This window comes from Lonchura striata, chromosome 3, assembly GCF_046129695.1.
Source record: "Lonchura striata isolate bLonStr1 chromosome 3, bLonStr1.mat, whole genome shotgun sequence".
NCBI lineage: Eukaryota > Metazoa > Chordata > Aves > Passeriformes > Estrildidae > Lonchura > Lonchura striata.
In genome coordinates, this window is record NC_134605.1 from 88,535,551 (window position 1) to 88,563,128 (window position 27,578).

Here is a 27,578-nt window from a genome sequence, read left to right on the forward strand (position 1 = left end):
GTCTCCTTACTGTTTTGTGGTAGTGACAAGGTAAAAGCAATGCCTGAAATCTGGTGTTTGGAAAAGAGTCATAATGCTGCTTAGCCTTCTGAAAATGCTGGTTCCTGAAAAAAACTATTCTGTCCCACAGAACTGATTCCAGTCTTTTCCACACTGATAATACAGCGAGGTGCACTGGGCTTGAAGACTGAACTCTTGAGTCTGGCACAGACTTTTATGCCAGTTTTTCTATCCTCTGGACTAGGAAATGCCTAGAAAGTGGATGCCATTGCTTTGACTTCTAATAATGAAAAGCAATCCATGGGAGCTGAGAATACATTTAGGTTTATGACATGTTGCTCTTAGAACTGCAGGACTTTGGCATTAATAAAAAGAAATGCAGGGTGAAAAAAAGTTATTTGGCCATTTAGGCCAGTGTGGTATCTTCTAGCCCGCTGGAGTTAGGAATATAATGCCTGGATACAATTTATGGATATCCACTTGTGTAAGGGCCCAGCGAGGATTCAGACTTATTCCTGGACTGTAACCAACAGCTGTGCAGATGCATCACAAGGAGGTTTCACTGTTACTGGGAGCTTCTCAGGTTGCTTGTTTCCTGGCAGCACTCCTGCTTACTCTGGATTCAGTTTCATATAATTGATATCTGTTAGTGATCCCATCTGTGATACTTTTTTTTTTCAATTGGCTAAGAAGCAAAGGATCAGGTAGAGAAAAAAGGGACGCTTCTCATCACTGATTTTTAGATACATGCCAGGAGCATGCAATGTACTCATATTATTTGAAAATATTATCCTGGGCCCCTTTTTTCCCTCTTAACATGATAACAGGCTTTGATGAAGTGGGTTGCAGACAGGTTCAAACATGTCTTCTTCACCTTTTAAAATTGATTTCTAGAAATGTTGGAAGAATCAAAAGTATATTTGCAGGAAATGAAACAAGTCTTGCTGACATCAGTATGTTTTAATTGTGTGGCCTGGAAAAGGAAAACAAATATTCTTAAGGCAATATGACAAATCTATGACATGAAAAACCTGCTTCTTATTTGCCAGAGTATCAGTTATGATACCACTCTAGGATGAAGTTTAATTCCTTGTATCAAATAACCCAGAGTAATGACATCATATTACCTGATGTTAATAGGTGGTTTCTTTCTTATGAATACAAGTTCACTTGAAATTTCCTTGGTTGCCATAGAATATCCTATTTCCAGGCAGGACTGAGGTTTCCTGCTTTTTGTGGAATAGTTTGCAGATACTTGGCTTATATTGAGTTGTAAGAATGTTCCTAATCCTGCATCAGTTGCCAAAGCTCTTTCTGACATGAGTAAATTGTAGCCAAGAGCACTCAGGGTTGCTTAACAAAAACTAGTATGGAGCATATTCCTACTTCTGACCTGGTTACTGGACTGGTTTCTGTATCCTTATGTTATGGCTATTTCACTACATGGACAGACCCAAGCATTGGTACCTTGTTCACATATCCCTGTCGTGTCTGCAGATCAGTAGGTGAGCAGCCAGTACTTAGACATGGCCTGAAGTGCAGCATGGGTGAGGAAAACCTACTGAGTGAGGTGTGAGCATGAATGTGTTCAGTCCAATTCATTGAAAAATCAAATGCACAGAAAAATCCACAGGAGGCACTGCAATAAAACCTTCTCAGATTTTTAAAATATCTTTAATTTTACACATTTTCTTCATTTTGGCTTCTTTTGTTTTCACTGCACATTTACAAGTGTGTAATTCAGGTTTTCATGAGCCATATATTTTGAGATATTGCTGATTATTTATTCTGAAGAGGCGGTACAGGAAGGTTGATTATCTTTTTAGTGTGTGTTACTGATCCTCTGGGGCAAGGATCTGTTTGTAAATACTTCCAAGTGGAGGCTTAAAGCAAAGATGTGCTTTCTGGTGGGTTTGTGAGTGAAGGCTTACATACCTTTCTGCTGTTCAGATATCACGAGTTTAGTCCTTCAATTTAAATATCAGTTTGTCAAAAAGTTCTTCTTTGTAACTGTTGCTCTCAGTCTCAAGTAAGAAATTAAAATTTATTGCAGCTGAAGCAGATGAGTTGTCTTACATTGTGATAGGAAATGGTGTGATCTTTGGATGAACTAGGAAATCCTGATAACATACAGTAAGTCTTTCAACATCATTAAACTTGACATTTGGCTTGATATGTATGCTGGCTACATAGTCTTAATGAGCACCTGAATGCAACTTTTTTGTAAATGAAGTCTTTGATGAAACAATGGATGTTTAAGAGCATGTCACTGTAGACAGGTGAACATAATCATTCTTACCAGTACTGAATGTTTTGTTTCCTTCTTTTGTGCTTTTTTTACCAGTTATGAATAAAAAGTTTGAGGTGTTTATATATATTTATTTGTTTTGTATATATTAATACACTCAGTATTTTCCTGTCTGTATAGCAGGCAGAGCCATTCTTTGCTGACAGAGCACACCAGGAAGTAAAGGTCGTACTCTGACATTAAAATCTCTCCCACCTCTCATCTGCAAATTCCTTGCATTTACCTGGTGTTTCATCATCTCTCCTGAACTTCAGTTTTCCTGTCAGTCTTTGAGATACAGATAACTTTCTGAGCCCGAGATCTGAAGTCACATCCTAAATGAAAACTACTATTTTGATGGTTTGTAGACTCCTTTCAAATCCTTTGATAAGTGTCTGAGCAGAGATTATCAGCTCATTAGTGGTATTGCTAACTGGAAAACCAGGAGAGGTCAGTGGGAAGCCTGAACTTCAAGCAAGATTTTATACTGGTTCTTAACATCAGTATATAGCATCTTTTCATAGTTTTCAGTATTGTGAATTTCTAGACATCAATCTTTTCTGGAGCTGTTCTCCCTCACAGTGGAGAAAAATCTGAAAAAGGCTAGATAAGAGCAGAAAGGAAAAAATTGCTGTCTGCTTCATATGTCTGTCTTGCTCTGAGGACAGAATAGCAGACATTATTATCAGTAATAAGTTCTAGGACCTAAGAGAGTAGAAGAAAATTCCCAGAAACTGTAAAGAGACAGAAAAGCTGCCTTTTGGCTGGTTACTCTAGCTGGGTAGAGCAACCCACTCAAGAATACCAGCAGGTTTCAAATTGTCAGGGATAGGTAATGAATATGTCACTGGTGGACTTTGCTGCGATTTCACTGATCAATTCGTCTTTCACCCCTACACATCTGTGCCACACCACACAATATGTAGCACACCACTGATCCTTTTTCTTCAAATTAATCTATGAGAACACTTCTGTGTGTCCTGAAGTGTTTTGTTGAATAAACTTTGACACAATAGAAACTACAAAAATCTTTGACAAAAAGCTACTTTCCTTTTCTTACATATCATAGCAACAGTCTTCTAGGGTGTTAAATTCAAGGACACCTAGAAATATGTTCACAAATAAATACACTTGTGATATTTCTGTTGGTTTTTGCTTTATTTTTTACTTGTCTGAGTAAATCTTCATGCTCTCTGTCTTCTTTTATGAGTGGCTCATTCTCAGATGAAAGAAACCCAGGATTAAAAAATACAAAAAAATAACAAATATTGGAAATAAAAGTTGTTGAAAATAAAAATATAAGTTGTTGGGTATAAAAAATATTCCAACAGCTTTCAGGTTTGCCTTTCATTCAACTGGTGACATATTCATAATACTGTCTAAGCTGCTCTGAAGGTAAGAGGTAAGAAGGGAGAACTACTGGGAACAGCTGTTTAGTGAACTGCACACCATAGTTAAAGCAATGCTGCTGCCAAAAACAAACTTCCAACACAGCCCATGCAGATTAACTCCCCAAAGATACGTTTGACTTCAAAAAGACACTTTTGAAAGAACTTTAGTCTTTAAAATCTTAACCAGTGGCTTGCTCTCTTTTTAACAATTTGATTAAAAAATATATTTAATCAATGTTGTAATTGTTCGGTTCCTTTAATAATCCTTCTAAAATCCTAATAATATCCTTTTTTTCCCCCAAAGCTAGAAAACACCTATATCTTGAAGATGACATTGCTGTCACCCTTTAAATGTTATCAGCAACTTTATTTAGAAAATCATGACATTCAAAATGCATCCTAGATATTTTTTTTATATTGCACTTGCTGATGCTGACCTTTGGATTGCAGTTGGTTATTTTTACTGATATGAGAAAGACTCCATCAATTTCCTGCAGCAAATTTCATTGTGAATAGTTTGGGTTTGTTTTTTTTGTGATTGCAGTTGCTATATATCTAGAATTACATAAGGTAGTGTATCAGTGATAGTGGGAGTGTATTCAGCAACTGAACTGGGATTCTATATACTACTGTCTTGAGGAACTACTTGGCAATCAGACTTAAAACTCTTCATGGAAGGGTGTGCATCAGAGCAGATGTTGTTCAGAAATTTAGTAAGAACTAATACTTTCATTTCAGGACTTTTCTAGTTATTTAACACTACTAGTATCCTCTTTATAGCTTTTTTAGTCTATACTGATCTAGGCATAGGTCAGTAGATGGATACATTAGCTAATTATTTTTCCACCAGTAGTATAATTTGGACAAGAAACTACCTTGTGGCATACCTTTTCAAGCTGCTGATGACATAATGAGTAAAGCCAATGTAGTGACCAGGCAGTAAAAATCAGTTGTCAGTATGGAGAGGGGATAGAAATCTAAGTTTTTGCACACTTGAATTTTTCTCCTTTGTTTTCTTGTTAATACTCTTTGGTTTTCATTTAATTAGAAATATGAAATTATTTAGATCTTTAATTACTTTTCTGCCTATGTTAGTACATTTTGTTAAAAAAGTTTGCTAAGAATATAGGGCTTATGTAATCATGCTGTTTCTGTCTTCTAACTTTTTCTGCAACGACTTTAAATCTTTTGGATAAGTTCCAGAAATTTGACAGGCACAGGTAAGTCTGAAATTTATTGCATTTGTAGGATCCTAGGATAGTTCACATGTCAAGAAGCCTCGGAAGATCTCTAGTGCAACCTCCTGCTCAAAGCAGGGCCAGCCAAAGGTTCAGACCAGGTTATTCAGGGATTTGTCCAGGTGCATCATGAAATCTTCTAGTGGAGGAGGTGGTATATCTGGGAAACCTGCAGCACTGCTGGACTGTGCTGTGAAAACTTTTCCTTATGCATAGGCCAAACCTTTCTATTTTCACCTTTTCCCTGTTACCCTTGTTTCTCACTCCTGTGAAGAGTGTGACCCTGGGAACATCAGCGTTGCTGAGCTGCTGTTAGATCCCTCCAAGGTGTTTCTTCACCACAGTAAACAGGCCCAGTTCTCTGAGCCTCTTCTCACAGGACAAATGCTCCAGCTCTGACCACCATGAGTGGCCTTCACTGACTTTGCTCCGCTTTGTCAATGTCTTATCTCTTTTGGGAAGGAGAGGGCAAGTTTGACCCCAGTGTTGCACATAGATGCATTCTGATTAGTACCTACTGAAGGATACTTTTCTGCAATTTCTCTATGTTCTACACAATAGGCAGCCTGATAGATGATAATGGCCATAAAGTCCAACAATAAAAAATATCTGCATAATATATTAAACTTTTAATGGATGCTGTATTTTCAGACATGCCCAAATTGAAAAGACCTTCAGTACTTTATGGGATGGCATCTAATCATAAGGAAAAAATCTGTAAAAGACTAGAGTTTATCAATATGGATGCTTTCAGCAGTTCCCCTGTGTATTTACATCCTATACATAAAAGTATTTTTTTTTTCAATCTCTACATCGCAAAGAGATGCTTTCCCCTCCTGAAAAACATTAAATACCCATTTTTGTTTCTTCTCATACAGTGCCTGATTTTGCATGTCTCTGTCATTCATTTTTGACTTGTCTTTCAGAATTCTTTCTGAACGTTATTTTACTAGCCACATTTCTTGCTTGAGAGCTGAGGTGATTTAGCTTGAGCTAATACAGTTAGAAAGCTTGAGTTTGTCTAGAACAGATGACATAAACATGTAGATCTGATCCACAATTATCTAACAGGTATGAAATTCATCACTGGCAGACGTATTGCCTTAGTTGTGTCTGATGTAAGAAGTATTTCCTTATCCCCCCTGGATCATCCCAACTAGCTGTGTGACTTAACAAGTATGTGTACATAAAGAAATGTTGTTAGTACAATATATGAATGTGTTTCTGGGTGAATATAGTGAGCCAGTGGCTAATTTTTCAGTGCTCATGGCTGATTGTACTGTACTTATAACCCCTCCCAGCCACTGTTGGTACACTTAATATTTTTACTTTTAAGTTACCAGTTCTTAGGGGTTTGGATGTTGTTTTTATTATTGGAAGACTCTTAGGATGTTCACTTCTCATGAATTAACTCTAATTTAATTTGTTCAACTGTTGAGCCATCTGTCTTTTTTTATCTCAAAATCCAATAGTCCTGCTTTCAATGAAAATGTAATGCCTTAGACAGAAAATGAGCCTTCATGTATGTCTTCAGTATTTTCTGTTTCTAAAAATGTGCTGGGGATTTTTTATTAACACTGTTCTAGGTATTCAGAGTTCTCACTGTGTGATATTTTTAATGAAGCTTAAATTAAAAATACTCTCTCTAAATTAGAGCTGTCAATGATTTAGTGGTTGTTATTTTGCACAGGCATTACCTCATTCTTCTGTTCTTTCATTAACCAGAAGAAAAAGTGTACTTCTTTGAGTACTAGATAAGCTTGATATACATAACAGTACTTGCATGCAAGATGTTGGTGATACTCCCATTCCGGAAATCATTCCCATTAATAGAAACGTGATTGTTTCAGGGTTCTTGACCTTGTTAACAGCAGCCCGATTCTTGATTGAAGCAGTGCCAGTACCACAAAGGAAAGAAAAGCCAGATAGGCTGCAAAATTCCTTTAAGTGGGAGGCAAGTGTTGACAGCAGAAAGAATTGTGTAGATTTAATTTTTTTTGGTGGGTTGGACAGACTGACAAGAAGAAAATTATTTTTTGAAGAGTTTTGACATGACTCTTAAGTGTAGCAAAAGGATGTTTTTACTCTGGGGTGCTTAATTTTAATAGAAAAATATATTCATTAGAAAAGTTTTGTAATAGGTGTCAAGGACTTTGAAGAGAAATGTAATTAACATCATTTTATTGGCACTGTAAGAGTAAAGCAGAGAATACTGAAAAAGAGCTACTAACTTGGCTTTCCATTTCATAAATCCATGAAGTAAAAAGAAGGTACTCCCATCAAAAAAATCCACATAAATGGGCTGACAATATTTTCATAATGTTACAGCTCAAAGTCTGGAGATAGCTTAAGATAAATTTTCATAGGGAAAAATATCTCTACAAAGATATAAGTAGAAATGTCTTTTTGTCTCTGATATTTCTCTAGTTGGGGCCTCTTTTTGCATGACTGAAATATGCATGGTTTGAGCTGTAAAATTCTGGACATACTGTCAGCCCATTTGTGTGGATTTTTTTTGAGGGGACTACCTTCTTTTTCCCTTAATGGATTTATGAAATGGAAAGCTAAGTTAGTAACTTTTTTCAGTATTCTCTGCTTTACTCTTACACTCCCCTCTGCATCTGGACAGAGGAGAGAAAATTTAACAAAGAGTTCTTGGGCTGAGATAAGGACAGGGAGAAAACAGCCATCAATTGCCATCAAAGGCAAAACAGGCTCAACTTAGAGATATAAAGTGGATTTATTGCTAACAAAATCAAAACAGGATAATACGATGTAAGATAAAACCCTAAAAAACACTTTTCCCCCACCCTGCCCCCACTCCTTCCCAGCTCTACCTCCTACCCCAGCAGCACAAGGAGACGGGGAATGGGAGTTATGGGCCATTCATCACCTGTTGCTTTTCCTGCTACTCAGGAATCCTTCCCCTGCTGCACCAGGGTCCCTCCCATGGGAGACAGTTCTCCCTGAACTTCTCCAGCATGTGTCCATCTCACAAGAAGCCGCTCCCTGTGAACTGCTGCAATATGAGTCCATCCCACAGGCCACAGCTCCCCTCAAACTTGGTCACTTTTCCATGATGTGCAGTCCTTCAAGGACAGGCTACTCTAACACAGGTCCCTCTCACCTCAAGTCTTCCATGTAGTCACAGCCTCTTCTCAAGTATCCACCTGCTCTGGTGTGAGGCTCCTCCATGTGCTGTGGGTGTATCTCTGCATCCCTATGGATCATCATAGGCTGCAGGGGGACAGCCTGTTTCACCATGACCTTCACCACAGGCTGCAGAGGATCCTTGGCTCTGTGCCTGGAGCATCTCCTGCTCCTCCTTCTTCACTGACCTTGGTGTCTGCATAGTTTTTCTTCTCACATGTTCTCTGCTCTTCTCTGGTTGTGATTACAACTGCCCCACCATTTTTGTTTTGTTTCTTCTTAAACATGTTATCACAGAGACATTACCACCATTTATAGTTGTCTCAACTTTGCCAGCAGCATACCCATCTTTGGAGCCACCAGAAATTGGCTCTGGCAAATACTGAGGAAGCTTCTGGCAGTTTCTCACAGGAGCCACCCCTGTAGCTCCCTCTACTTCCAAAACCAGGCCATGCAGACCTAATACAGCTGGTCACAAAATCCTATACTGTCTATAGCTTTCTGTAAGCAGCAGCACACATTCCCCTGCACTAGGAAGATAGTCTGCAGCCAGCAGCAAAGCTGCAGAAGTCAAGCATTAAAGAGCTGCCTGCTCTGTGTCAGGACAGTACTTGGGCTACCAGCAGTGCCAGGGACCATCTTGGTACAATGAGTGACACTGGAGTGTGTTGGCATGTTCCAGCTCTCAGGTCAGGATGGCAACTGACCTTTTTGACATGTGCAGGAATGTACTCAAATGTTGTGTGGCTGTAGTCCAGTGGCCACCATCTCTTGGCCACTCTGCTTGAGCAGGGGAGGTTACACTAGATGGTCTCTGCAGGTCCTTTCCTGCCTCTGCTGTTCTGTGGTTCTGCGACTCAAAACACACTCAAGCTAAGAAAGCCTCTGCAGATTTCATGACATGGGAAGGTTTGAATGATTCCATATGCTCATGGATAGCCAGGTTTGTCTCCCACAAGTGAATTGTCCATCTGGCAGCCACATCTTTTCTTTTGGGGGATTTATCAGAAATGCACAGAAAACTAACAAGCTAAACATAAGCATGAGGGATGCAATGAGTGCAACATATCCCTAAAAGCATTTGTTCTGTTTTTGTAGTGTGTGTTGCAGGTGACCATAGTTTTTGCAGTTGGCAAGTAAAAATTTTCAGCTAAAGAACTAGCTGTGTGTCAGTGCTGTGAGCAAGCAAGGTGGCAGCTTGATCCTGGCCTGGATTCCTTCATGAGACTGTCTTAATGCTTCTTTTCTGTGGTTGTACTAGTCATGGAGTGACATGAGGATTATACACAGTAACAGCTGACTGTAGTTCAATACAAAAATTGAATACAGTTTGTCTTGCTCCAGTCTTTTGAGAAGACTCTTTTTGCTCCAGTCTTGAAAGTAACAGTTCTTGGTGCAAAACTGTTTTTTGATGACTTTTGTCGTCTTTGGCCATGGTCTGAAGAGCCTCTAGCCTTTAGTGACATGCTGGGCATTAAACCTGAGGCTTTGTGCAGGACACAGCATGGGGGCGGTTTCTCTGTGAAGGCTTTGGGGTTTATTTTTAAAGTCTTTAAAGGAGAAGGAAAATCTTTTCAGAGGCTTTGTACCAGGCATTAGATTTGGATTGGCATTATAGGCAGTGTCTTTGAGATAGAGTAATTGTAAATTGACTTCACTCTTCACTGCTTTGCTGTGAGAAGAGTGGTAACAGGAGAAGTTACTCTGGGAGATGTTTGGGATAAAGCATAAGAAGACAGGTGTGGAAGGACAAGAGATTTCCTAATAAGTTGTTGGTGTCTTTGGTACCAGGGCAAAAACATGAAAACACTGTGGAAACCCAATATAGAGAGAAAGGCACCCCCATACAGAATGTTCAATACCCCATTTTATACACAAGTGGGTATCACAGAACAGAATGACAAAAGCAGTGCTGAAGTTTCATGCTTGTTATCCTCCTAACCTGAAAAGGCCTTGCAAGGATGTCTTTGGATTTTCAGATGCATTTTTTGATGGAGAATAGAGCCTTAGCCCCAGGCTTGAGCATTTGATTTGACTTTATTTTTGCAATTGTTAGTAGGGGCTTTTTTTGTCTGAAGTAGTATCATTCCTGACACTGGTAACAGGGCATACAGTAGTTCCACTGTTGGGTGGGTATGCTGCCAGGGTTGTGCCCAGCATGGCTGGAGGACCTCCATGGAATCAGTTCTTTGTCACCTGTGGTTCAGTCAAATCAACCTGGTGTCTCTGCTGATGGCGCTTACGCCACTCCGAGGAGGTTGAGATGTCACATTCCCTCCTTAGATTCTTCCTCAGTGTTTAGAACTGTGTGCTGCGGGACCTCCCCCGGGATTGGCTCCTTGTCATCTGTGGTTCGATGAAAGAAGCTTGGTGTCCTTGCTGAAGGCGCTCACTCCTCCTTGGAGAGGCATGGATGCCCTGTTCAGTCTGTCTGTCATAGCATTCCATCCTCCTTGGATTCTCCATCAGGGGCAGCGTGCTGCAGAACCTCCGTGGGGTTCGGCTCCTTGTCATCTGCGGTTCTCTGTAAGAAAGCCGGCGCCTCTGCTGTTGGTGCCTGCTCCTCCCTGAAGAGGCACGGATGTACCAGTCATGCCTTAGAGCTCGTCCCTCATCACGTTCCATCTCCCTTAGGTACTCCCTCAACGTTTGGCTGGAAGATCTGTGTGACCTCTGCTGGGATCGTCTCCTTATTGCCCTCGGTTCTATGAAAGAAACCTGGTATTCTTGCTGACGGCGCTTACGACTCCTTGAGGGGGCACGGACTTGCCGTTGGGTCCTTCGGCCCTTGTCACGAGCAGTGTTCTGAGCCCTGCTCTGCCGCTGTCTCCTGCTGCTTGAGTGGCTGTACCCCTGGGCCTGCTGGACCCTGGTGCGGCCATTGTGATGCCTCCTTGGATACCTGCTTTGGCTCTTCTCTTGGGCCCTGCCACGGCTGCCACGGCAGGTGCCACTCCGGCTGCCACCACGGCTACCACTACAGCTTCTGCTGCAAGACTTGTGGTGCTGTTGTCCTGGGGAATGATGCTGACATCCTTCTGTAGAGTGGGACCCAGCTCGCTCTCCTTGAGCATGGCTGGCAGAGCTGATGGACTCCTCCATAGAGTGCACCTCAGAGTTACTGTCTCCTAATGTATGTGGAAAAGGTGACTGGTGTACCAGGCCTTCCACTCTTCTGTGGAACCACTCCACCATGCAGTAAAAACAGAAAGGGTGCCAATGCCAGCTCACAGAGGCTCAGTCATTAATGCCAGCCCAGCAGATTGAGCACCTTTGGTTCTCGGAAGCACCTGGACGTGCAGCCCGGGATGCCTGGATGGTGCTGGCAGCAGGGAAGAGGTGCTGCTTTCTGCCAGGTCTTCCTCTGAGGCTATTTTGCCCTGCAAACCAAAGAGATAAGCTGGTGTGGTCCCTGGTGCTGATGACACAGTCTGCAGCCAGCAGCAAAGCTACTGAAGTTGAACATTAAAGAACTGCCCACTCTGCCTCAGCACAGCACTTGGGCTGCCACCAATGCCAGGGACCATCCTGGGGCAGATGAGTAACACTTGAGTGTCTTGGCATGTTCTAGCTCTTGAGGCAAGATGGTAACTGACCTCTCTGATACATGCAGGCAGGAGCTGGGACACTGGGAGAGGAAGTTGAACATTAAAGAACTGCCCACTCTGCCTCAGCACAGCACTTGGGCTGCCACCAATGCCAGGGACCATCCTGGGGCAGATGAGTAACACTTGAGTGTCTTGGCATGTTCTAGCTCTTGAGGCAAGATGGTAACTGACCTCTCTGATACATGCAGGCAGGAGCTGGGACACTGGGAGAGGAATTCCTGGCCTCTCAGCAGCTGCAGACAGAGCCTGAGTGCATGGCAGATTGGGACCAGCACCCTAGGCCCTGTCAGGATCGTTGTCCAGAAAATCTTCTCTGTGCCTTCAGAAAGCAGACAATGGGATGGAGGCCCTTTTTCTTCCCCCACATTCAGATGTCTGTCCCCAGTGGAGGAGGCCAGACACTGTGGCCTTTTGGGGCTTCCCCAAGCATCCAGAAGGCTTGTTGTCGCAGGTGTCACAATGACTCCCCGGTGACTACGTGGGGCTTCCAGGGTCCACATCCAGAAGACACTAAACTCCAGCCCTAAGGAATGAAAACTTCTAAGGTAGCTCATCTCACATGGCTGCTCCACTCAAGAAACATCCTAATGCCATATTTTTAATATAAATTCACAGGTTACACTGATGATACTAAGCCCTATGTTCTGTTTTAGAAATAAACCAACGCAAGGCATTTCTTACTTCTCAGTCTACTTTGCAGGTCAAAAGAGGTGACACTCCACTGGAGCAGTCTGTTCAGTGTGAAGCTCCCCACATAAGTAAAGATGGACATTCTGGAGTGTCAAGTAAGGGTTCAGAAGGATGATGAAGGGTCCACGAATACAGGCTAGGAGTGCTGCCTCCAGGCTGCTCAATCTGGAGAAGACTCTATAGGGGATCTTTTCCAATGTATACCAATAACTGAAGGGAAAGTACAAAAAAGCCAGACTCTTTTCAGGGTTGTCCAGAACACAGAACTTCTCTCAGAATATTGGGGAACTTTTTTTTACTGTGAGGGTGACCAAGCACTGTCAGGGTGCTTGTGGACTCTCCCTCCTTGGAGATGATACTCAAAAGCTGTCTGGCTATGGTCACGGGCTAGTCAGCAGTGCTTCCTGGAAGAAACCTGATGTCCCCAGTGTCCCTGCTGCCTTCTTCTGTGGTTCTGGGCTCGCAGCTGGGCTCTCAACACGATTCCTTCTCATTTGCTTCTCTTTCTGTGTTTGGCCTTAAGTGCTGTGGGACCTCCGCTGAAATGGGCTCTCTGTTGCCTTTCATTCCCTGGAGGAAACTCAGTTCTCCATTGCTGTTTCTTGTGCCTCCCATAATAAGCTGGGACTGGCTCTTCTGGGTTTAGAGCTCAGCCCTCATCATGGAGTGAAACCAATTAAAGTGCCACAGCTTGTCTCAGTCGTGGTAGATAAACAAACTGTTATTCACATAAGTCTGATAAGCCCAGCTGAAGTAGTCTTTCATTAGCTTCAGCAAAGACCCCATTTTCATTCTGCAACTTCCATGTACTCTCAGTTGAAAACAAAGCACGAGACTGGCACTAGTTGCAAGGCATGGTAGACGATTCAAAGCATAGCATTTTGTCCTAGGCTTTAGTACCCATCCCTACTGACCATACAGACTTTTAAGTATCTTCAGCTTTCCAGGAGAAACAGTTGTTCATAAAGCTAATGGCATCCTTGCCTGTATCAACAGTAGTGTGGTCAGCAGGACCAGGGCAGTGATTGTTCCCCTGTACTCAGCACTGCTGAGGCTACACCTTGGATGCTGTGTCCAGTTCTGGGCCCCTCACAAAGACATTGGGGGACTGGAGTGTGTCCAGAGAATGGCAGCAGAGTTGGGGAGGGGTCTGGTGCACAGACCTGATGAGGAGCAGCAGAGGGAGTTGTGGTGGATTAGCGTGGAGAAAAGGAGGCTTGGGGCAGAATTCATTGTTCTCTTCAACTACCTGAATGGAGGTTATAGTCAGGTGGGGGTTGGTTTCTTCTCCCAGGCAAGTAGTGACAGGATGAGAAGACATAGCCTCAGTCTTTGTCAGAGGAGGTTCAGGTTGGACAGCAGGAACCGTGTCTTCACAAAAACAGTTATTGAGCATTGGAATGGATTACCCAGGGAGGTGGTGAAATGACTGTCCCTGAAAGTATTTAAAATACTTGTAGATGTGGCACTTAGGCATATGGTTTAGGATGGACTTGGCAGAGCTTGATTAACAGCTGAACTTGATCACCCTAAAGGTCTTCTCCAACTTAAACTTTCATGGTTCTAGTGAACTATATGTGTATATGTAGATAGACTTTCCCCATCTGCCTTTTAGAATTATCTAATTCAGTACTGTGTTCACAATACGTTTGGGAAATTCCTTTATTTCATTTACTACTTACTGTGCTTGTAACACTTTTCCCTCTTTATGAAACCTTTGTCTCTCCCCTCTGTACCCCCATAGCACACCCCTTTGTATAATTGCATTGGATCTATTTTCAAAGAACTTTTTATCTATTAAACTTGCCCAAAATGAGTATTTTACTTACTTAATTGATGCTTGCTGCTTTCCAGATTAATCTTCCACTGAATGCAACATACCACATTTTTTTTTTACATGTGTTCAAGTATTTTACAATAATGAAATGCTCTTCTGATGCTTTCAGTGATTGTAAATAACTTTTTAATCCTAAATTATTGAATGTGTATCCCATCTGAGCTCATTTAGGTGTGTTCTTTGGGAGGTTTTAAAAGAGCTTTATAACTGTAACATTAGAGAACTGTCTGCTGGTGCAGGCTTTAAATAAATTATTTGATCTCATAAAAGCAGCATAAACATTTATTAACAAATCATGACATGGGCTGTTCTTTTCAACACATTTTTTCTTTATGCATGTTGGAAATCAAAGAAACTTGTATATGAATGTTAGAACGTGCTGTGGCTGTGTTCCTCCTTTCCACTATTGCTTTCCCATCCTTGAAGCAGCATGTTTCTGAGATCCACAGCTGTCCTTTTAGCTATAATTCAGTTATAATTAGCTCATTATAAGCATTGCCACTTTCTGTGCTGTCAACGATGTCACTGCTGCAGAAGCAGCTTTTTCTATAGTACCTGAACTGTCAGGGAGCTCTCAGACACTATATAAGATGCTCTTCACAGGATAATGAATTCAATTATTTGTTGTTATCCATTGGTTATAAAGCATTCAGGAATAAAGAATTCAGAACTATTCTACCTGAAAATCTTTTTTATTTATTTATTTTAATTGTAAATTCTAGAGTGTTCTACAGATTATCAATTATATATACATTCTATATAAATTATATACACATATATATATACACATATCTCATGTTTTTCACTGCATTTCTTAATTGAAGATTTTTTTGAGCAAGAGTTAACTTTATTTCTTATCGTTAACTAATTCAGAGGTATTTGAATGGAAACTCAGTAACAACAAGAAGTTTCTTCAGTTTGCTAGTATTTGTACTGAAAGTTAGCTATTGCAGCTTCGTTCTGGCAGGTCACATTTACACAAAGCATCGAGCAGTGATGATGTCATTCCTTTTAAAAGACTGACAGCTGGAATTGTAAGCCTCATCTATTCCTGCTCCTGCTGAGATCATTTGGCTTCCCTTTCAGCTGGGGAAGAATTAGTTGTGAGTGTCACCTCTGCCTCCCAGCACTGCTGAGAGTCCAGGTTCTCTTAAAGACAGCAAACATCACTGGTATTCAGTGCACGGTCTAGGTAGGAATGTGTAGGTTTAAACTTCCTAAGGATGACAACTACATGTCACTGATTGTTCTGTTTTGTGATATTTTTCAGAAATGGAAAGATTTCAGGGTTCAGAAGGCAAGAAGGAAGATGAAGAAAAGAAATATCTTGATGTTATCAGCAACAAAAACATAAAGCTGTCAGAGAGAGTTCTGATCCCTGTCAAACAATATCCAAAGGTACTGTAAATTTAGTCTAACACTTATTATTAATATAATGATGACAAAATTATACACAACCATTTTTATTGAGTCATAACATGCAGGCTTTGGGGTATTAAAAACAAAAAAAATAAGCTCCTATTTAAGTGTATCTGTTAGCTATACATGTTTTAGCTCCTGTCTTGAGGCCTTTTAGAAAAGCAATTAAAGTGAATTGAGATTTTTTTCAGTTTTGTCCTTACACAAACTGCTGAGGTTTTTTCTTAGTTTTTTTTGTTTTAGTTTTTTGGGTTTTTTTACATATATAATGCTTTTATAAAATAAAATACCAGTTGCCCAAGAAAAAAATGTTCCAGTAACTTTGAAAGTCTTCCTCATAGAAGAGGTGGGGGATTTTCTCTCATGTAGTAAGTTTTAAAAGATCAAGTGTTGGAATTACTGCAGGCTGTGACTGACAATGTTCATTATTGTTTATAAAAATCAAATGTTTTAGTATCTCAGACTTTCTTATTAGTTCTCATTGTTATATACTTTAATGCAGAAAAAGGATTTTATTTCTTGCAAAACTTAGTTGCTTGCAGGAAGTTTTTTGTTTTACTTTTTATAAGAGAATATTGGGTTTTCTTGGGTGTTTGTTTGGTTTTCTTGTACAGTTCTTAATTTTACATAAACAGTTATTCCAACAGTGTTATACTGAAATGCTAAACATCTCTGTTTGTCTCCAGAGTATTTTTCCTTGCTGATTTATTGTCACATGGTACGTGGTTCACCATTAGCCTTGATTACAGTTTGAGCTTTTTGCTTTATACTTTCATCAGAGCAGTAAATTACAATTGGTAAAAAGCTCATCGAACAAAATGAAAGGTGTAAAAAAATTGAGATTCAATGATTCCAGCTGATACTTACCTCCTGACTAGTGAATATAAAACTGAGATAATGTAATAATCCAAATGGTGAAGACCTTAGAAACACATACAATGCTATAAGGAATTACTTAATGCTATAAGGAATTACTTTCTTGCTGCATAGTCTGAGGTGCTTTGCCTTGATTTGTGGTATTTTGTGTAAATGCTGTAGGTGATCTGAAGTTCCTAGTCAGGATGTAATAGTGCTGTAACTTCATAACAGCAGACTGATAATTATTCAGAATACTGTTTGATGAAGAGAGTAGAATAAAAGACAAAACACTCTCATCTATCCAATATAGCACCTGAATATGATTAAATTAGCTTAATTTACTTTAATGAATGTGTCATATTAATGAATAGTAAAAGATATAAGGTATTTTTACAGTTTTGAGTGGTGTAGCAAAAGAAATCAGTGTGATGGAAATGAAATACTTATTCAGTAATGCAGAATAATCTCTTGCAGGGTTTCTGTAGTTGATTTGCTACCAATATTCTGTGCTTGGCATGGAACTGTTCCCAGAACTGCAGGTTTCCTGATACTGTCTCTAGGAACCTTCTTTCAAGGACTGCATTTGCACTTTGTTTCAAATAGCTGATTGCTGTGATCTAGTGTCTTGTCTTTTCTGGATGACTGTATGCATTAGTCAAATCAGCAGAGAGCAATTGCTGCAGCTTGCTTTATATATAATGAAAAAAAAAGTAGAAAATAATTAAGAGGATTAGTTTTATATATTTGGTAGAATATGTTAATAATAGCAGTTGATCAGACTTGTACTTATAAACAAGATAATTACCATATGATTTCACTTAGGAGTAATTTCTATTTGAAAGAACATTATTTTAAATCATTCAGTCGTTGTTTGCTGATAAGCTTTTTTGGGCAGTGCTAGGTAAGCAGGGTTCTGTAAATATGCAGAAAGTGTCCAAGTGTATAAATTGTAAAAAGAAATTCTGCCCAGGTAAAAACCATCTAAAACAACAGTTTACAGGCTCTCTGTTTAGCAATGAGGGCAGCTCTTGGAAGACATTTGCACTTACTTTAACTTCATGTAAAAATACAAATTGCTTTAAGGGAACCTTTGGCATAAAAATTTATTATGGTCTGTAGGCTAAGCTACAATGACAGCTATAGAGTCAGCAGCAGCATTTTAAGGTTTGAGCAAAAGTTAACACAGAAGGCTTCTAGTGGCTAAATAGTTCTTGAAGTTGCAGAATAAGTCTTCCGATATTGTCTCTACTCAAGTGTCCACAGTCTGGTGCAGACAACAGGAAAAGAATATGAAAGGCTGTGACTGTCTTGTGTTACTAGCTGGTGAAGACACAGGCCTCTTTCCTCTGCTCTAAAATGGGGATTTAAAATAGAGACAGGGTGTTAGATCATACTTCAGCAATGATCTTTTCTGAGATTAATTATCTTAAATACCAGCAGCCCAGGTAAAAACAGCATCTCATTTACACACACTCCACTATACAGCAGGTATTTTTAATGCAGTCAAAATTTCTCTTGAAACAGTGATGCAATGTCTTTGTCAATGCTTCGTTCTGTTCCATAGGGCCTCTTTTTTTTTAACTTTCATGCTATGTGAACTCCAACTAAGACTTGCATGAAAATACCTCAGGGTTTGTTTAAAAAGACTCCAGCACAGATCAGTGTGAATTTATTTCAAATACATCAGATATGGGAAAAGAGTGGGTTATTTAAAAAAATTGAAATAAACCCAAAAATCTGAAATTATCTTGTTGCTGAAAAACAAAAGTGACAGTTTAAACACTTGGTGGGAATCTGTCATTTGCATGGCAATGCAGATTTTTGCCATTTACTTACTTGTAGTTAGGCTCCTGTTGTTTTCTACAGTTCCTACCTTTTTCTGTGATAGTTTGTTTAAGGAGCATCTAAACTGGGCTTTGCAAATTTGCTCCTTTGCACAGTTTAAGAATTTGAGAGCTTGTTTAAAGCCTTAGCTTTATGTAACACATAAAATAGGAAGTTTTTGTTTGCAAACTTGTCCAGTACACATTGTAAATTAAAATGTTGCTGACTGGTGAAATTCTGCCCTCATTATCCTGACTTCAGCTTAGCTGGGTTTCAGCCATTAAGGAATGGCTCAGTTTGTTAATTTCTTTTGCTTTCTCTGAGTGCAGATATGTGAAATAGCTGACAAGGTAAAAATTAGCAGTATGCCTATAAAAGTCTTAAATATTGCAGTGTATCTGTCTTGGTTTGACCTCAGCCAGCAACCAAGCCCCATACAGATACTTGCTCACTCCTACACCAGTGGCATGGGAGAGAGACAGAATAGTGACAGCATGTTGACACAAGAGACTTTAATAGCTAAAGCAAAATTGTGCATGGAAGTGAAGCAAAATCAGGAATGTCTTCACTCTTCCCATGGATAGGCAGGTGTTCAGCCATCTCCAGAGAACAGGGCCCTGTCGTATCGCGGCAGGCACTCCCCTCGCCGCGGCACCCCGAGCGGTGCCGTGCTGGGCGGCGAGAGGGAAGAGAACGGGCGGCCGCTCCCCCTGTGGAGCTCTGCTGTCCCAGTCGGTGGTGAGGGAACAGACGAAGGCGACACGGGACTTGGGGGTGAACAGAATGGTTTTATTCAGTGAGCCCCAAGACCCCCTTGGGAGGAGGAACAAAGGTTTTATACAAGAACTTAGGAGGAGGGGTATAGGAACAGTAACCAATAAGGGAATAGCAGGGGAGGAGTTTAGGGCAGAACTAACATATCACAAACCTATCAGGGGAAGCAGGGGAGTGGAATAGCACAAGGTAACCAATAGGGTGTTGAGCCTCACTAAATAGACAGGGAATGCTCTGGAAGCAGGGGAGGGAGCCTGGGAGGAGTGACAGGGAATGTTCTGGGGAAAGGGGCAGGGAAAGGGAGGATTGACAACTTGGAGATGAGGGAGTTAGGGAAGAGCTAGGGAAGATTGACAACTGGGGAGAGGAGGAGATTAGCGGGGGGGGCGGGGTGAACAGATATTGAACAAATATCAAATTAAATAAAAACACACCACCACAGGGCCCCATCATATTTAATGGTGACTTTGGAAGACAAATGCTGTCCTCCAAATGTCTCCTCCTTCTCTCACCTTTGTATGCTGATCATGACACTGTATGGTTTGGGATATCCCACTGGTATTTGGGGTCAATGTCCTTCCAACTTCTTGAGAACTCCCAGCCTCCTCGCAGGTCAGGTGGGATGAGGAGCAGAAAAGCTTTGACACTGTTAATGCTGCTCAGCAATATCAAAAACATCTGTATTTTATCAACATTGTTTTCAGCACAAATCCAAAACACAGATCCAGACTTCTAAGAAAGTGATGTCTATCCCAGCCAAAACCAGTACAGCATCTGTTAGTTTTTAAAGGTTCAGTGCCAGACATTGTTAGTTTATATTGTTTTATGCTTCATAAACTCATGACTTCAAGCAAATAAATTAGACAAACTCATCAGTGCTAAAGAATTCATTGTGAAGGGTGAACTTCTCTGGTTTTATTCTGTCTTTAACATCTAACTCAGACAAGTAAAGTGATTTTTATTTAGTGTTCTCATTTTTCATGTGTTTTTTTCTCTCAAACTTGATGGTTGTGCTTTCAAAACAACTGGTGTCATATTAATCATCAGATGATTTGTGTGTTTAGTTCACTTTTAAGTAAGATATGAAGAACAACATATGCTAATATGTCCATTAAATGAAATGACAAGAAAATATAAAATTTCTAAGGGAAGTGGGGCCTGGACTGTTAGTGAGATGAATGAGTAGCCATGACTTCTCTCTGTGATTTATATTGTTTTAATGAAATAAGTACCATGTTGTTGAATAAAGCAGGAGGACCATTTGATCTGTCACTAATCCTGTAGATGTTTCAGGAGATTATAAAAACTCCAACACTTTAATAAGAGAAAAAAGAACTTAGTATCTAACTATGGAATGGAGATTTTTGCTTGCCTTGCCAGTATTTTTTCCTCATGTCTAAGACAAGAAAAGCCTTTATACATGGCAAGATACTAGAATTTAGACTGATGCCAAACTAAATCTGAAGATTGCACTGGTTCAGTATTTCAACTGAGTTCTTTAAAGAGAAGCCTGAACATTGGAAGGCAGAAAATTATTAATTTACATGAAGTGTATTGTACTGAAATTGATCCTGCAATTAGTTGTATAAATAAAGAATGCTTTCTTTTATATCTTGAAAGATTTTTATTTCTACCTGGTCATAATGAAATACTGAACATGCATCATTGTAACAAAGTAATGCTTTTTGCTTTATAAAAATGGGGAAGTTTCAAAATTTCTTTTTAGTTGAGGCCAATTCAATTTTCAAATTAAAGTGTAATTGTCACTCAGAATCTCTGATCTACGCAATACTAAGAATGATAGGGGCAAAAACTTCTTTAGGTACTGTGTTTAATCTGGAATTTATTAGTATTTAATTTTTTCATTAAATTTCAATTTCTGGAGTCACTGATATACAGAAAATTATTCCAGAAAATGTATATAAATTGTACATAAGTTTCATAAAAATCTAATGAAAAGATACTTGAATAAGTATTATTCAGGGGTGAAATACCAGGCCCTCAGATATTAGAAGAAGGATCTTTTGCGTTTTCTGGTATCTCAGTTCCGCTTCTTACCAAATTCCCTATTAATGTATGGTTTCAACTTTGATCATTAATTTATTTCAGATAGACCAGCAGAAATATTTCAAAATTTGAATTTTAGTTTTTCAGTATTGTTGACTTTTTTGCTTCAAATAAATAGCTATAACCAAGATAGTTTCTTTAAATCACTTCTGTATGAACTGTCCAACTAATTCTGAAAAGTGAAATGAAATGTGAACACTTGAAGAGAAGAAAGTTGGAAAAGTGGTTATCTTCCTGTACTTAAGCTGAGAGAAAAGGCAAAACATCTCAAACCTCAAAATCTCATTCTACATCTCCAGAATTTTCTTGCAAGTGGTGCAATTCTACTATTCTGTGCAGTACTCAGTATTTCTGATTGCACTCAAGACCCAAAATAGATAAAAAATCTTCTGTTCCATTTAATGTCAACAGACATTTGGAAAATCCAGACAAATACTTTAGCTGTACTTTCAGTAAAATACATGAAAAAATATCACAAATTTTATTTTCCCTCCTGACTTATTTAGGACCTGATCTTTCATCCATCTCTCTACTTACCTTTTCCAGGTAAGTTCAGGAAATGAACCTGGAGTCTTAACGCTTCTAGAGCCGATGCCAATCTTTCAGAGCTCTTGAATGGTTACAGGAAATACCTTTTATTGTATAAAAAAATAATTTCTGTCCCCATTTTCATCAATGCTTTATTTGTTTTCATAACACTGCTGCTGAAATCAGCTCTGACATTAACTACCTTCTTTATTATGCTGAGAAATGCTGCTCTGTATGGACCTCTTTAAAAATTGTTTCCTAAAATTGTTCCTAACTGCAGAGAATCAAGTGTATTCCAGATAGAATTCAGAAATTTGCCTTCCTGATTCATTTAACTATCCATGGCAGTATAACTATTTAGCAAGGTAATTAAAACAGCATTAACATAGTTAAAAACAGTGGTACAAAAAAATATTCCCAGCGTTAGGGCTTCTTTCCCTGCCTTTGATTGCATGATGGTGAAAGCGTGTCTTCCCTTTATTTATACATGAAAATACATAGTTCAGCCTTCATCCTTTACTGTTTTCTTCCTAACCTCATTCTTGAAATTACAAGCAGGGACACAAAATTGCTGCTTAGTGATTTGCTGGGATTTACTCAGTGCTGTTACAGTGGAATGTGGTATCACCTTCCATATTTCAAGGCAGACTTTTAGAGTGGTTTGAATTTACCATTTCATATTGCAGAGCACTCAAAGGCCAAAACTAGGATGGAAACACCCTTTGTACTCAATACACTTCATAAGTACACTGGTCTTTCTCCAAGGAGCTGATAGTCTAGAAAACACAATGTAAGTAGAAAATGGGACAAATAAAAATATGAGCAGGAGAAAGTCAGTAGCTGGTAGCAACTGTGTGAAATATGGACAAGTTCTAGCCACTCCCCATTGGGAATGTTGGTCATGACTCATGTTTTCTAGGCCACCAAAATTTGAATATGCCTCTCTATTCTTCTTTATTATTCCTATCTGAGGGGGAAAAATATATAATTTGTAGCACCACTTTAATAAAGTAAGTGTGAGAGTGGGCAGGAATTCACCCTGCTTAAACCAACATCTCTAATCAGGAGCATGATTTCATGTTACACTAGTTGTGTATGATTGTGGGCATGTGCTCAACGTACACCCAAACATACTTGGGGTTTTTCTTTGCAATTACAGCAGTAGTGGTTCTTTCTCTGCTCTTGGTATTAATGGATGATGTGAGGGCTAAATTTTGTCTTCAGTATCATCTGTACAAGTTCAGTATTTTCAAAGGAATCTGCTTTTGGAATCTGAGGGGAGTTCAGTAAGCAAGTCTGTTGATGATTTACGATAAGAAATAGAATCTACCTCACTTCCACTTAGCTGTGTTGCTTTTTAAGGACTAAAAAAAAAGTAGTGAACAGTAAAAATTAAGTACACAGTGAATCATATCTACTGAAGCTTTCAAATTGAACCTATGCCTCATGAGAACTGTAAAGCAAACTATTGGTTAGAGTAAGATTTTTCACAGTACTCTTGACTTCAACAGGAGCAGAACTAAGCCAGTGATACGTACTGATCAAAAATCTCACCTATTTGTGATCAGGTTTTGATGACTTGTTTCTACTTTTTTTCTTCTAGCTTTTAAGAGGATCAGTTGCCAGTTACGTTAGTTAGCATTTATAACATCAACATCTTAAAGTTGCAGGGCAATAGAGGAAAAGACTTTATGGCAAATTGGTTCTGTTATGTGTCTGAGCTTTTCTATGTCCTTAGAAATTCACGTTTGAAAAACTCGTGATGTGTGCAAGCAGTAGGTAGAACATTGTAGTGCTATCAACATTTCTTCTAGCACAAATCCCAAACACAGCACCTTACTGTCTGTAATGAAGAAAATTAACTCCAGTCAGCCATATCCAATACAGCTTTTCCATTTGAAATGCTGCTATCATATAGGATGTGAGATTTTAATTATTTTAGTTGTAGTACTATTTCATATACATATTTTTAATAAGGAAATATAGTGCAGTATAAATGTCATGCTATTTTTGTATGTTACAGTCTTATATGCTAGCAGAGAATGAAAGAACAGTAAACTGATAATTAAGCAAATTATGATTTAAGAATGTTTTGAAAGCTTGTTAAAGTAGTTATTAAAATGAATATTTACCTTATTTCAAGCATTGAAAAAAGATCCAGTATTTAAAGGAAAAAATGCACATCAGATATTACAAAATTGCTGCAACAGGTCGTTGCTGTTAATTTTTTCATATGCCTCCATTATTGTAGTGTAAGCTGATCAAACGTTTTGTAAATGCAGAATCTATGTGGGCTAATCAGTTCTTGAAAACAAATATATTGTTTTGTCTTACCCAAACACTCCTGAAGTATGTTTTTACCTCTTGAAGCTGAAGATGAAATCTGTTTTGTTGCTTTTCAGGCTTGTTCCTCTGTTCAAGTAGTGTTACAAGGTCACTTCAAAGTAGTCATTAATGTAATTTATAATAACTCTCATCTAATTTTTGAAAATTACTTAGAAAATATTAACACAAGAAATAATACTCTGCCTTGATCCTTTTTCAATAGACCTAATTAATAGACAGGAGGTAATAGAGCTCATCACAGAACAATTCAGGTTTTGGTGGGACGTCAGTGCACAAGCAGTTCCTTGAACTTCAGAGCTAAGGAAGCTTTTTGAGTGCATCTGAGTCTTTTGCTTAGTTGTGAGCTGTGATTTGGCGCTTTGCTTATGGGTATAATGATAAAAACATTATCTTTTGTGGATTTTCTGATCTCTTATGGCATAAGGTACAGCCTTTGCCTCAGTTTGAACACGTTCTTCTATCTAGTTCTATGTGCTTTTCAAACTTCAAAGATCTTACTTGTCTTTGAAATAGTCTCCTCTTGCAAGCTGAGTTGAAGTCAAGCTTTGAGATAATAGTTACTAGGGAAAATGACTGCACCAGGTAGATGATCACCTTGCCTTAATTCCCTATGAAAGGCTTGGAAATTACATGGCCCCATGGGTCATGTATGTCTCCTCACATAGGAGAAGACCAGTTACAGCAACAAGGACATACAAGCAGCCTTCTCCAGAGCCTGTGTGCCCCAAGCAGAGTGAATGTGAATTTTCTGGACTGGTTAGTTCAGTGACAAGGTTTTCCTCCTCTTCAGGACTGTCCTTTGAGTGGTGTTGTAACTCCTTTGCAACGTCATAGATTTTGGTGGCTTTCTTGCTGTTTCTCAAACTTCCCATGCATCATCAGAAAACTTTAAAACATGTTGCTATATGGAGGAGTATGGTAATGAAAGAAATTTATGCTGAAAATGCTCTTACTTGCTGAGTTGCAGCTATTCAGCCTAGAGCATGTTTGACCTCAGCCACATTCTTTCCTGTTTCGTTTTTTACTCACATTGAGCAAACAAAATAAACAGGTGACACTTTCACATGATATGCTCTAATAGCAAAGAAATCTGTTTCATAAATGTATCTTTCATGTTTTTATTAGAATACATACATATGTGAGTATTTGTGTTTTATTAAAACTTATTAAAAATACGCCTTCCATTTTTAGCCTCCATAGCTTGGTAGTAGCATCAGTATATAAACATTTTCAGGAGCACAAAGAATCAATTGCAAGCACGTTCACTTGATAGATCTAGATTTTCTATCAACAGTAGAACCACTAATTTATCTGTGATTACCACAGGTTATCTCTGTGGTTTTTTTAACTGTTATATATCCGTGATTTGGGATTGTGAGTAAGAAGCAAAATACTACACACTGGGAGGAAGCCATGCCATCCCTCTTTCATTTCAAGAAATGTAGCAATTCATAGTTCTGTCACTCACATGTTCTTTAAAGAACACAAGGAGGAGACAATTCTTCTGTCAGTTTTCCTAGATATGAAGTCACAGTTTTGTTCCAACAGGATGGATTTAAAACAGGTGACAGTTATAGCAAAAATTTGTTTCCATCTACCTTCTGAGATCATAATCCTGTTACTGAGGTAAGGAGTGGGTAGCACTAAGGTAAATATTGTCACCTATGACTTATTCTGCTACCAGAAATGTCCACCATGGCATACACAGCATAATTGCCCACCATTTGCTCACTAATCACTGATTCCAAGCTGATAGGCCATCTACTGATGAGACAAACTATTTATTGTGTATGCTAACTCAGCAAGAGAGAATTAGATCTTCTTCACCTGGTTTATTTTACCCAAGGAAAATTCACAGAAGCAATGCTTAATGCAAGAAGAAAAAATGCTGAATGTTTAAAAGAAAACTTAGGCTATAGAGAATTGTTCAATAATGACAAGAAGAATAAACATGTTTCTCAAAAGTTAAAGAAATCTAGTGTTAGTTTTGAATAAATTATTTCTCTGTCATTTATTAAGAAAAAAAAAAAAACCCTGATGAGTAGCAGAAAGCCAGAAAAAGCCCTTTTTTTCTGAAAGAGAAGAATTTATTACTGCCTTTACCAGCAATGAATTCTTGCTGGGTCTTTTTAGGTTTTTTTACTTATATACTGGGAATATTGTTTCAGATTGTATAGCCTTAGGCTGCTCTTTATCACATTGCTTTGAGTACTTATTTTTATGATTGAATGAAAGTGGAATTTGGAAGAAATAGAATTATTTCTGTATAAGCTGTAAAACTTTATCTCAGTCACTGACTTAGGTAGCAGATACTCTAATATACTATAAAAAATTTTAAATATAAATTAGAAAGTGGATATAATTAAGACCATGTTTTATATCCTGTCCCAGCATGATGCAAGGCAGTGCTTTTTTGTTTTGGTAATTTTCAGACCCAGGAGTCTGCATTCTCAGTGGAGCATGTCCAGTGAATTGTCATGTTACCTAAAAATAATCAACATACTGAAGTGGGCAGGTTATCTGCAGATTTCCAAGGTATCAAAGTACTTTAACAGATAACAGAAATCACAGCATATTTTTCTAGATAAACGTGTTCATATATGAAATTTAAAACACTGATGCTTGGTGGCTTTATTGCCAAAATGTCACCTGACATTCGCTGCTTATGAAACTCTCTTCTTACTCGTGATACTATTTAGTTATTTCTTTAATGGAAAACTCAGTTTTCCAGAAAACCCTAATATCATGTCTGGGTCGGAAGATAGTGAAGATGGTCACTATATACAGCAACTATTGTCTCTAAACTTTGCAAAAATAAGCACTTTTAAGTCCAAGTGTATAAATCACATTTCGGATGGGTTTTGCCTTCTTCAATTGTCTTGCTTTAGTTACAAGTTGCTTGTGAGTTACACCATGTAGCAGACAAAATTTAAAAGTAATTTAAAATTTAATCCATTTTAAGTGTCTCTAATAAAGCCATTAACAACTGTGTTATGCACCTCTGTAAGTGTTGCTAACTAACATAGAGCAGAATTATAAACCCTGGAATGAGGAGTTCGTAATGTAAGTGCTGACACCAACACAACTGTAGCGCAGGAGTGGTGTCACTGCAATTAGCCTAGTGCTAGTAAAAATCATGTTTTATTATTCTTCCAGCCTCTGCAAGGCGAGATGGTTTATTTCTTTCAGGTATAATAGCATTTGTGAAATTTTTTGATATTGCAGAAATGATATGACCATGAAAAGGCAAGATGACTTTCAGAGCACTGTGTCGTGTTGTTTGGAATATCATTAGATATTACATCACCAGAAGGGGGAAAAGTGGAAAAGAAAAACATAGCTTTCAAATTTTCAGATATTTCAGTTTGTTTTTTTTTTTTTTTTTTTAAGGATTCCTTTTCAGAAGAACGATGGGCACAGAAAAAGTGTTCTAAGTGTTCTTTCATGGATATACCAGCAGCATGACATACAGGGAGGAGGGAATCTCTAAAAATCCTCTCATGATTCTTCTTCATTGAAGAGAGAAAATTCTATTTTTGTTCCCTAGGAGCAGATTATCAG

At 38.8% G+C, this 27,578-nt stretch overlaps 1 protein-coding gene across 10 annotated transcripts in view; it reads left to right on the forward strand.

Annotated features, from left to right (window-relative positions):
* Nucleotides 1–27,578, forward strand: part of KHDRBS2 (KH RNA binding domain containing, signal transduction associated 2) — a 349,074-nt gene that overhangs the window by 44,690 nt on the left and 276,806 nt on the right. For all 10 annotated transcript variants that reach the window (XR_013339753.1, XR_013339757.1, XR_013339751.1 and 7 more), the window contains exon 2: nt 15,472–15,599. Coding sequence is in view for 3 of the 10 variants with exons in the window: in XM_021525682.2 (XP_021381357.2) it covers nt 15,472–15,599 (128 nt within the window). In the remaining 7 variants the exon portion in view is untranslated. The remainder of the gene's footprint in view (nt 1–15,471; nt 15,600–27,578) is intronic.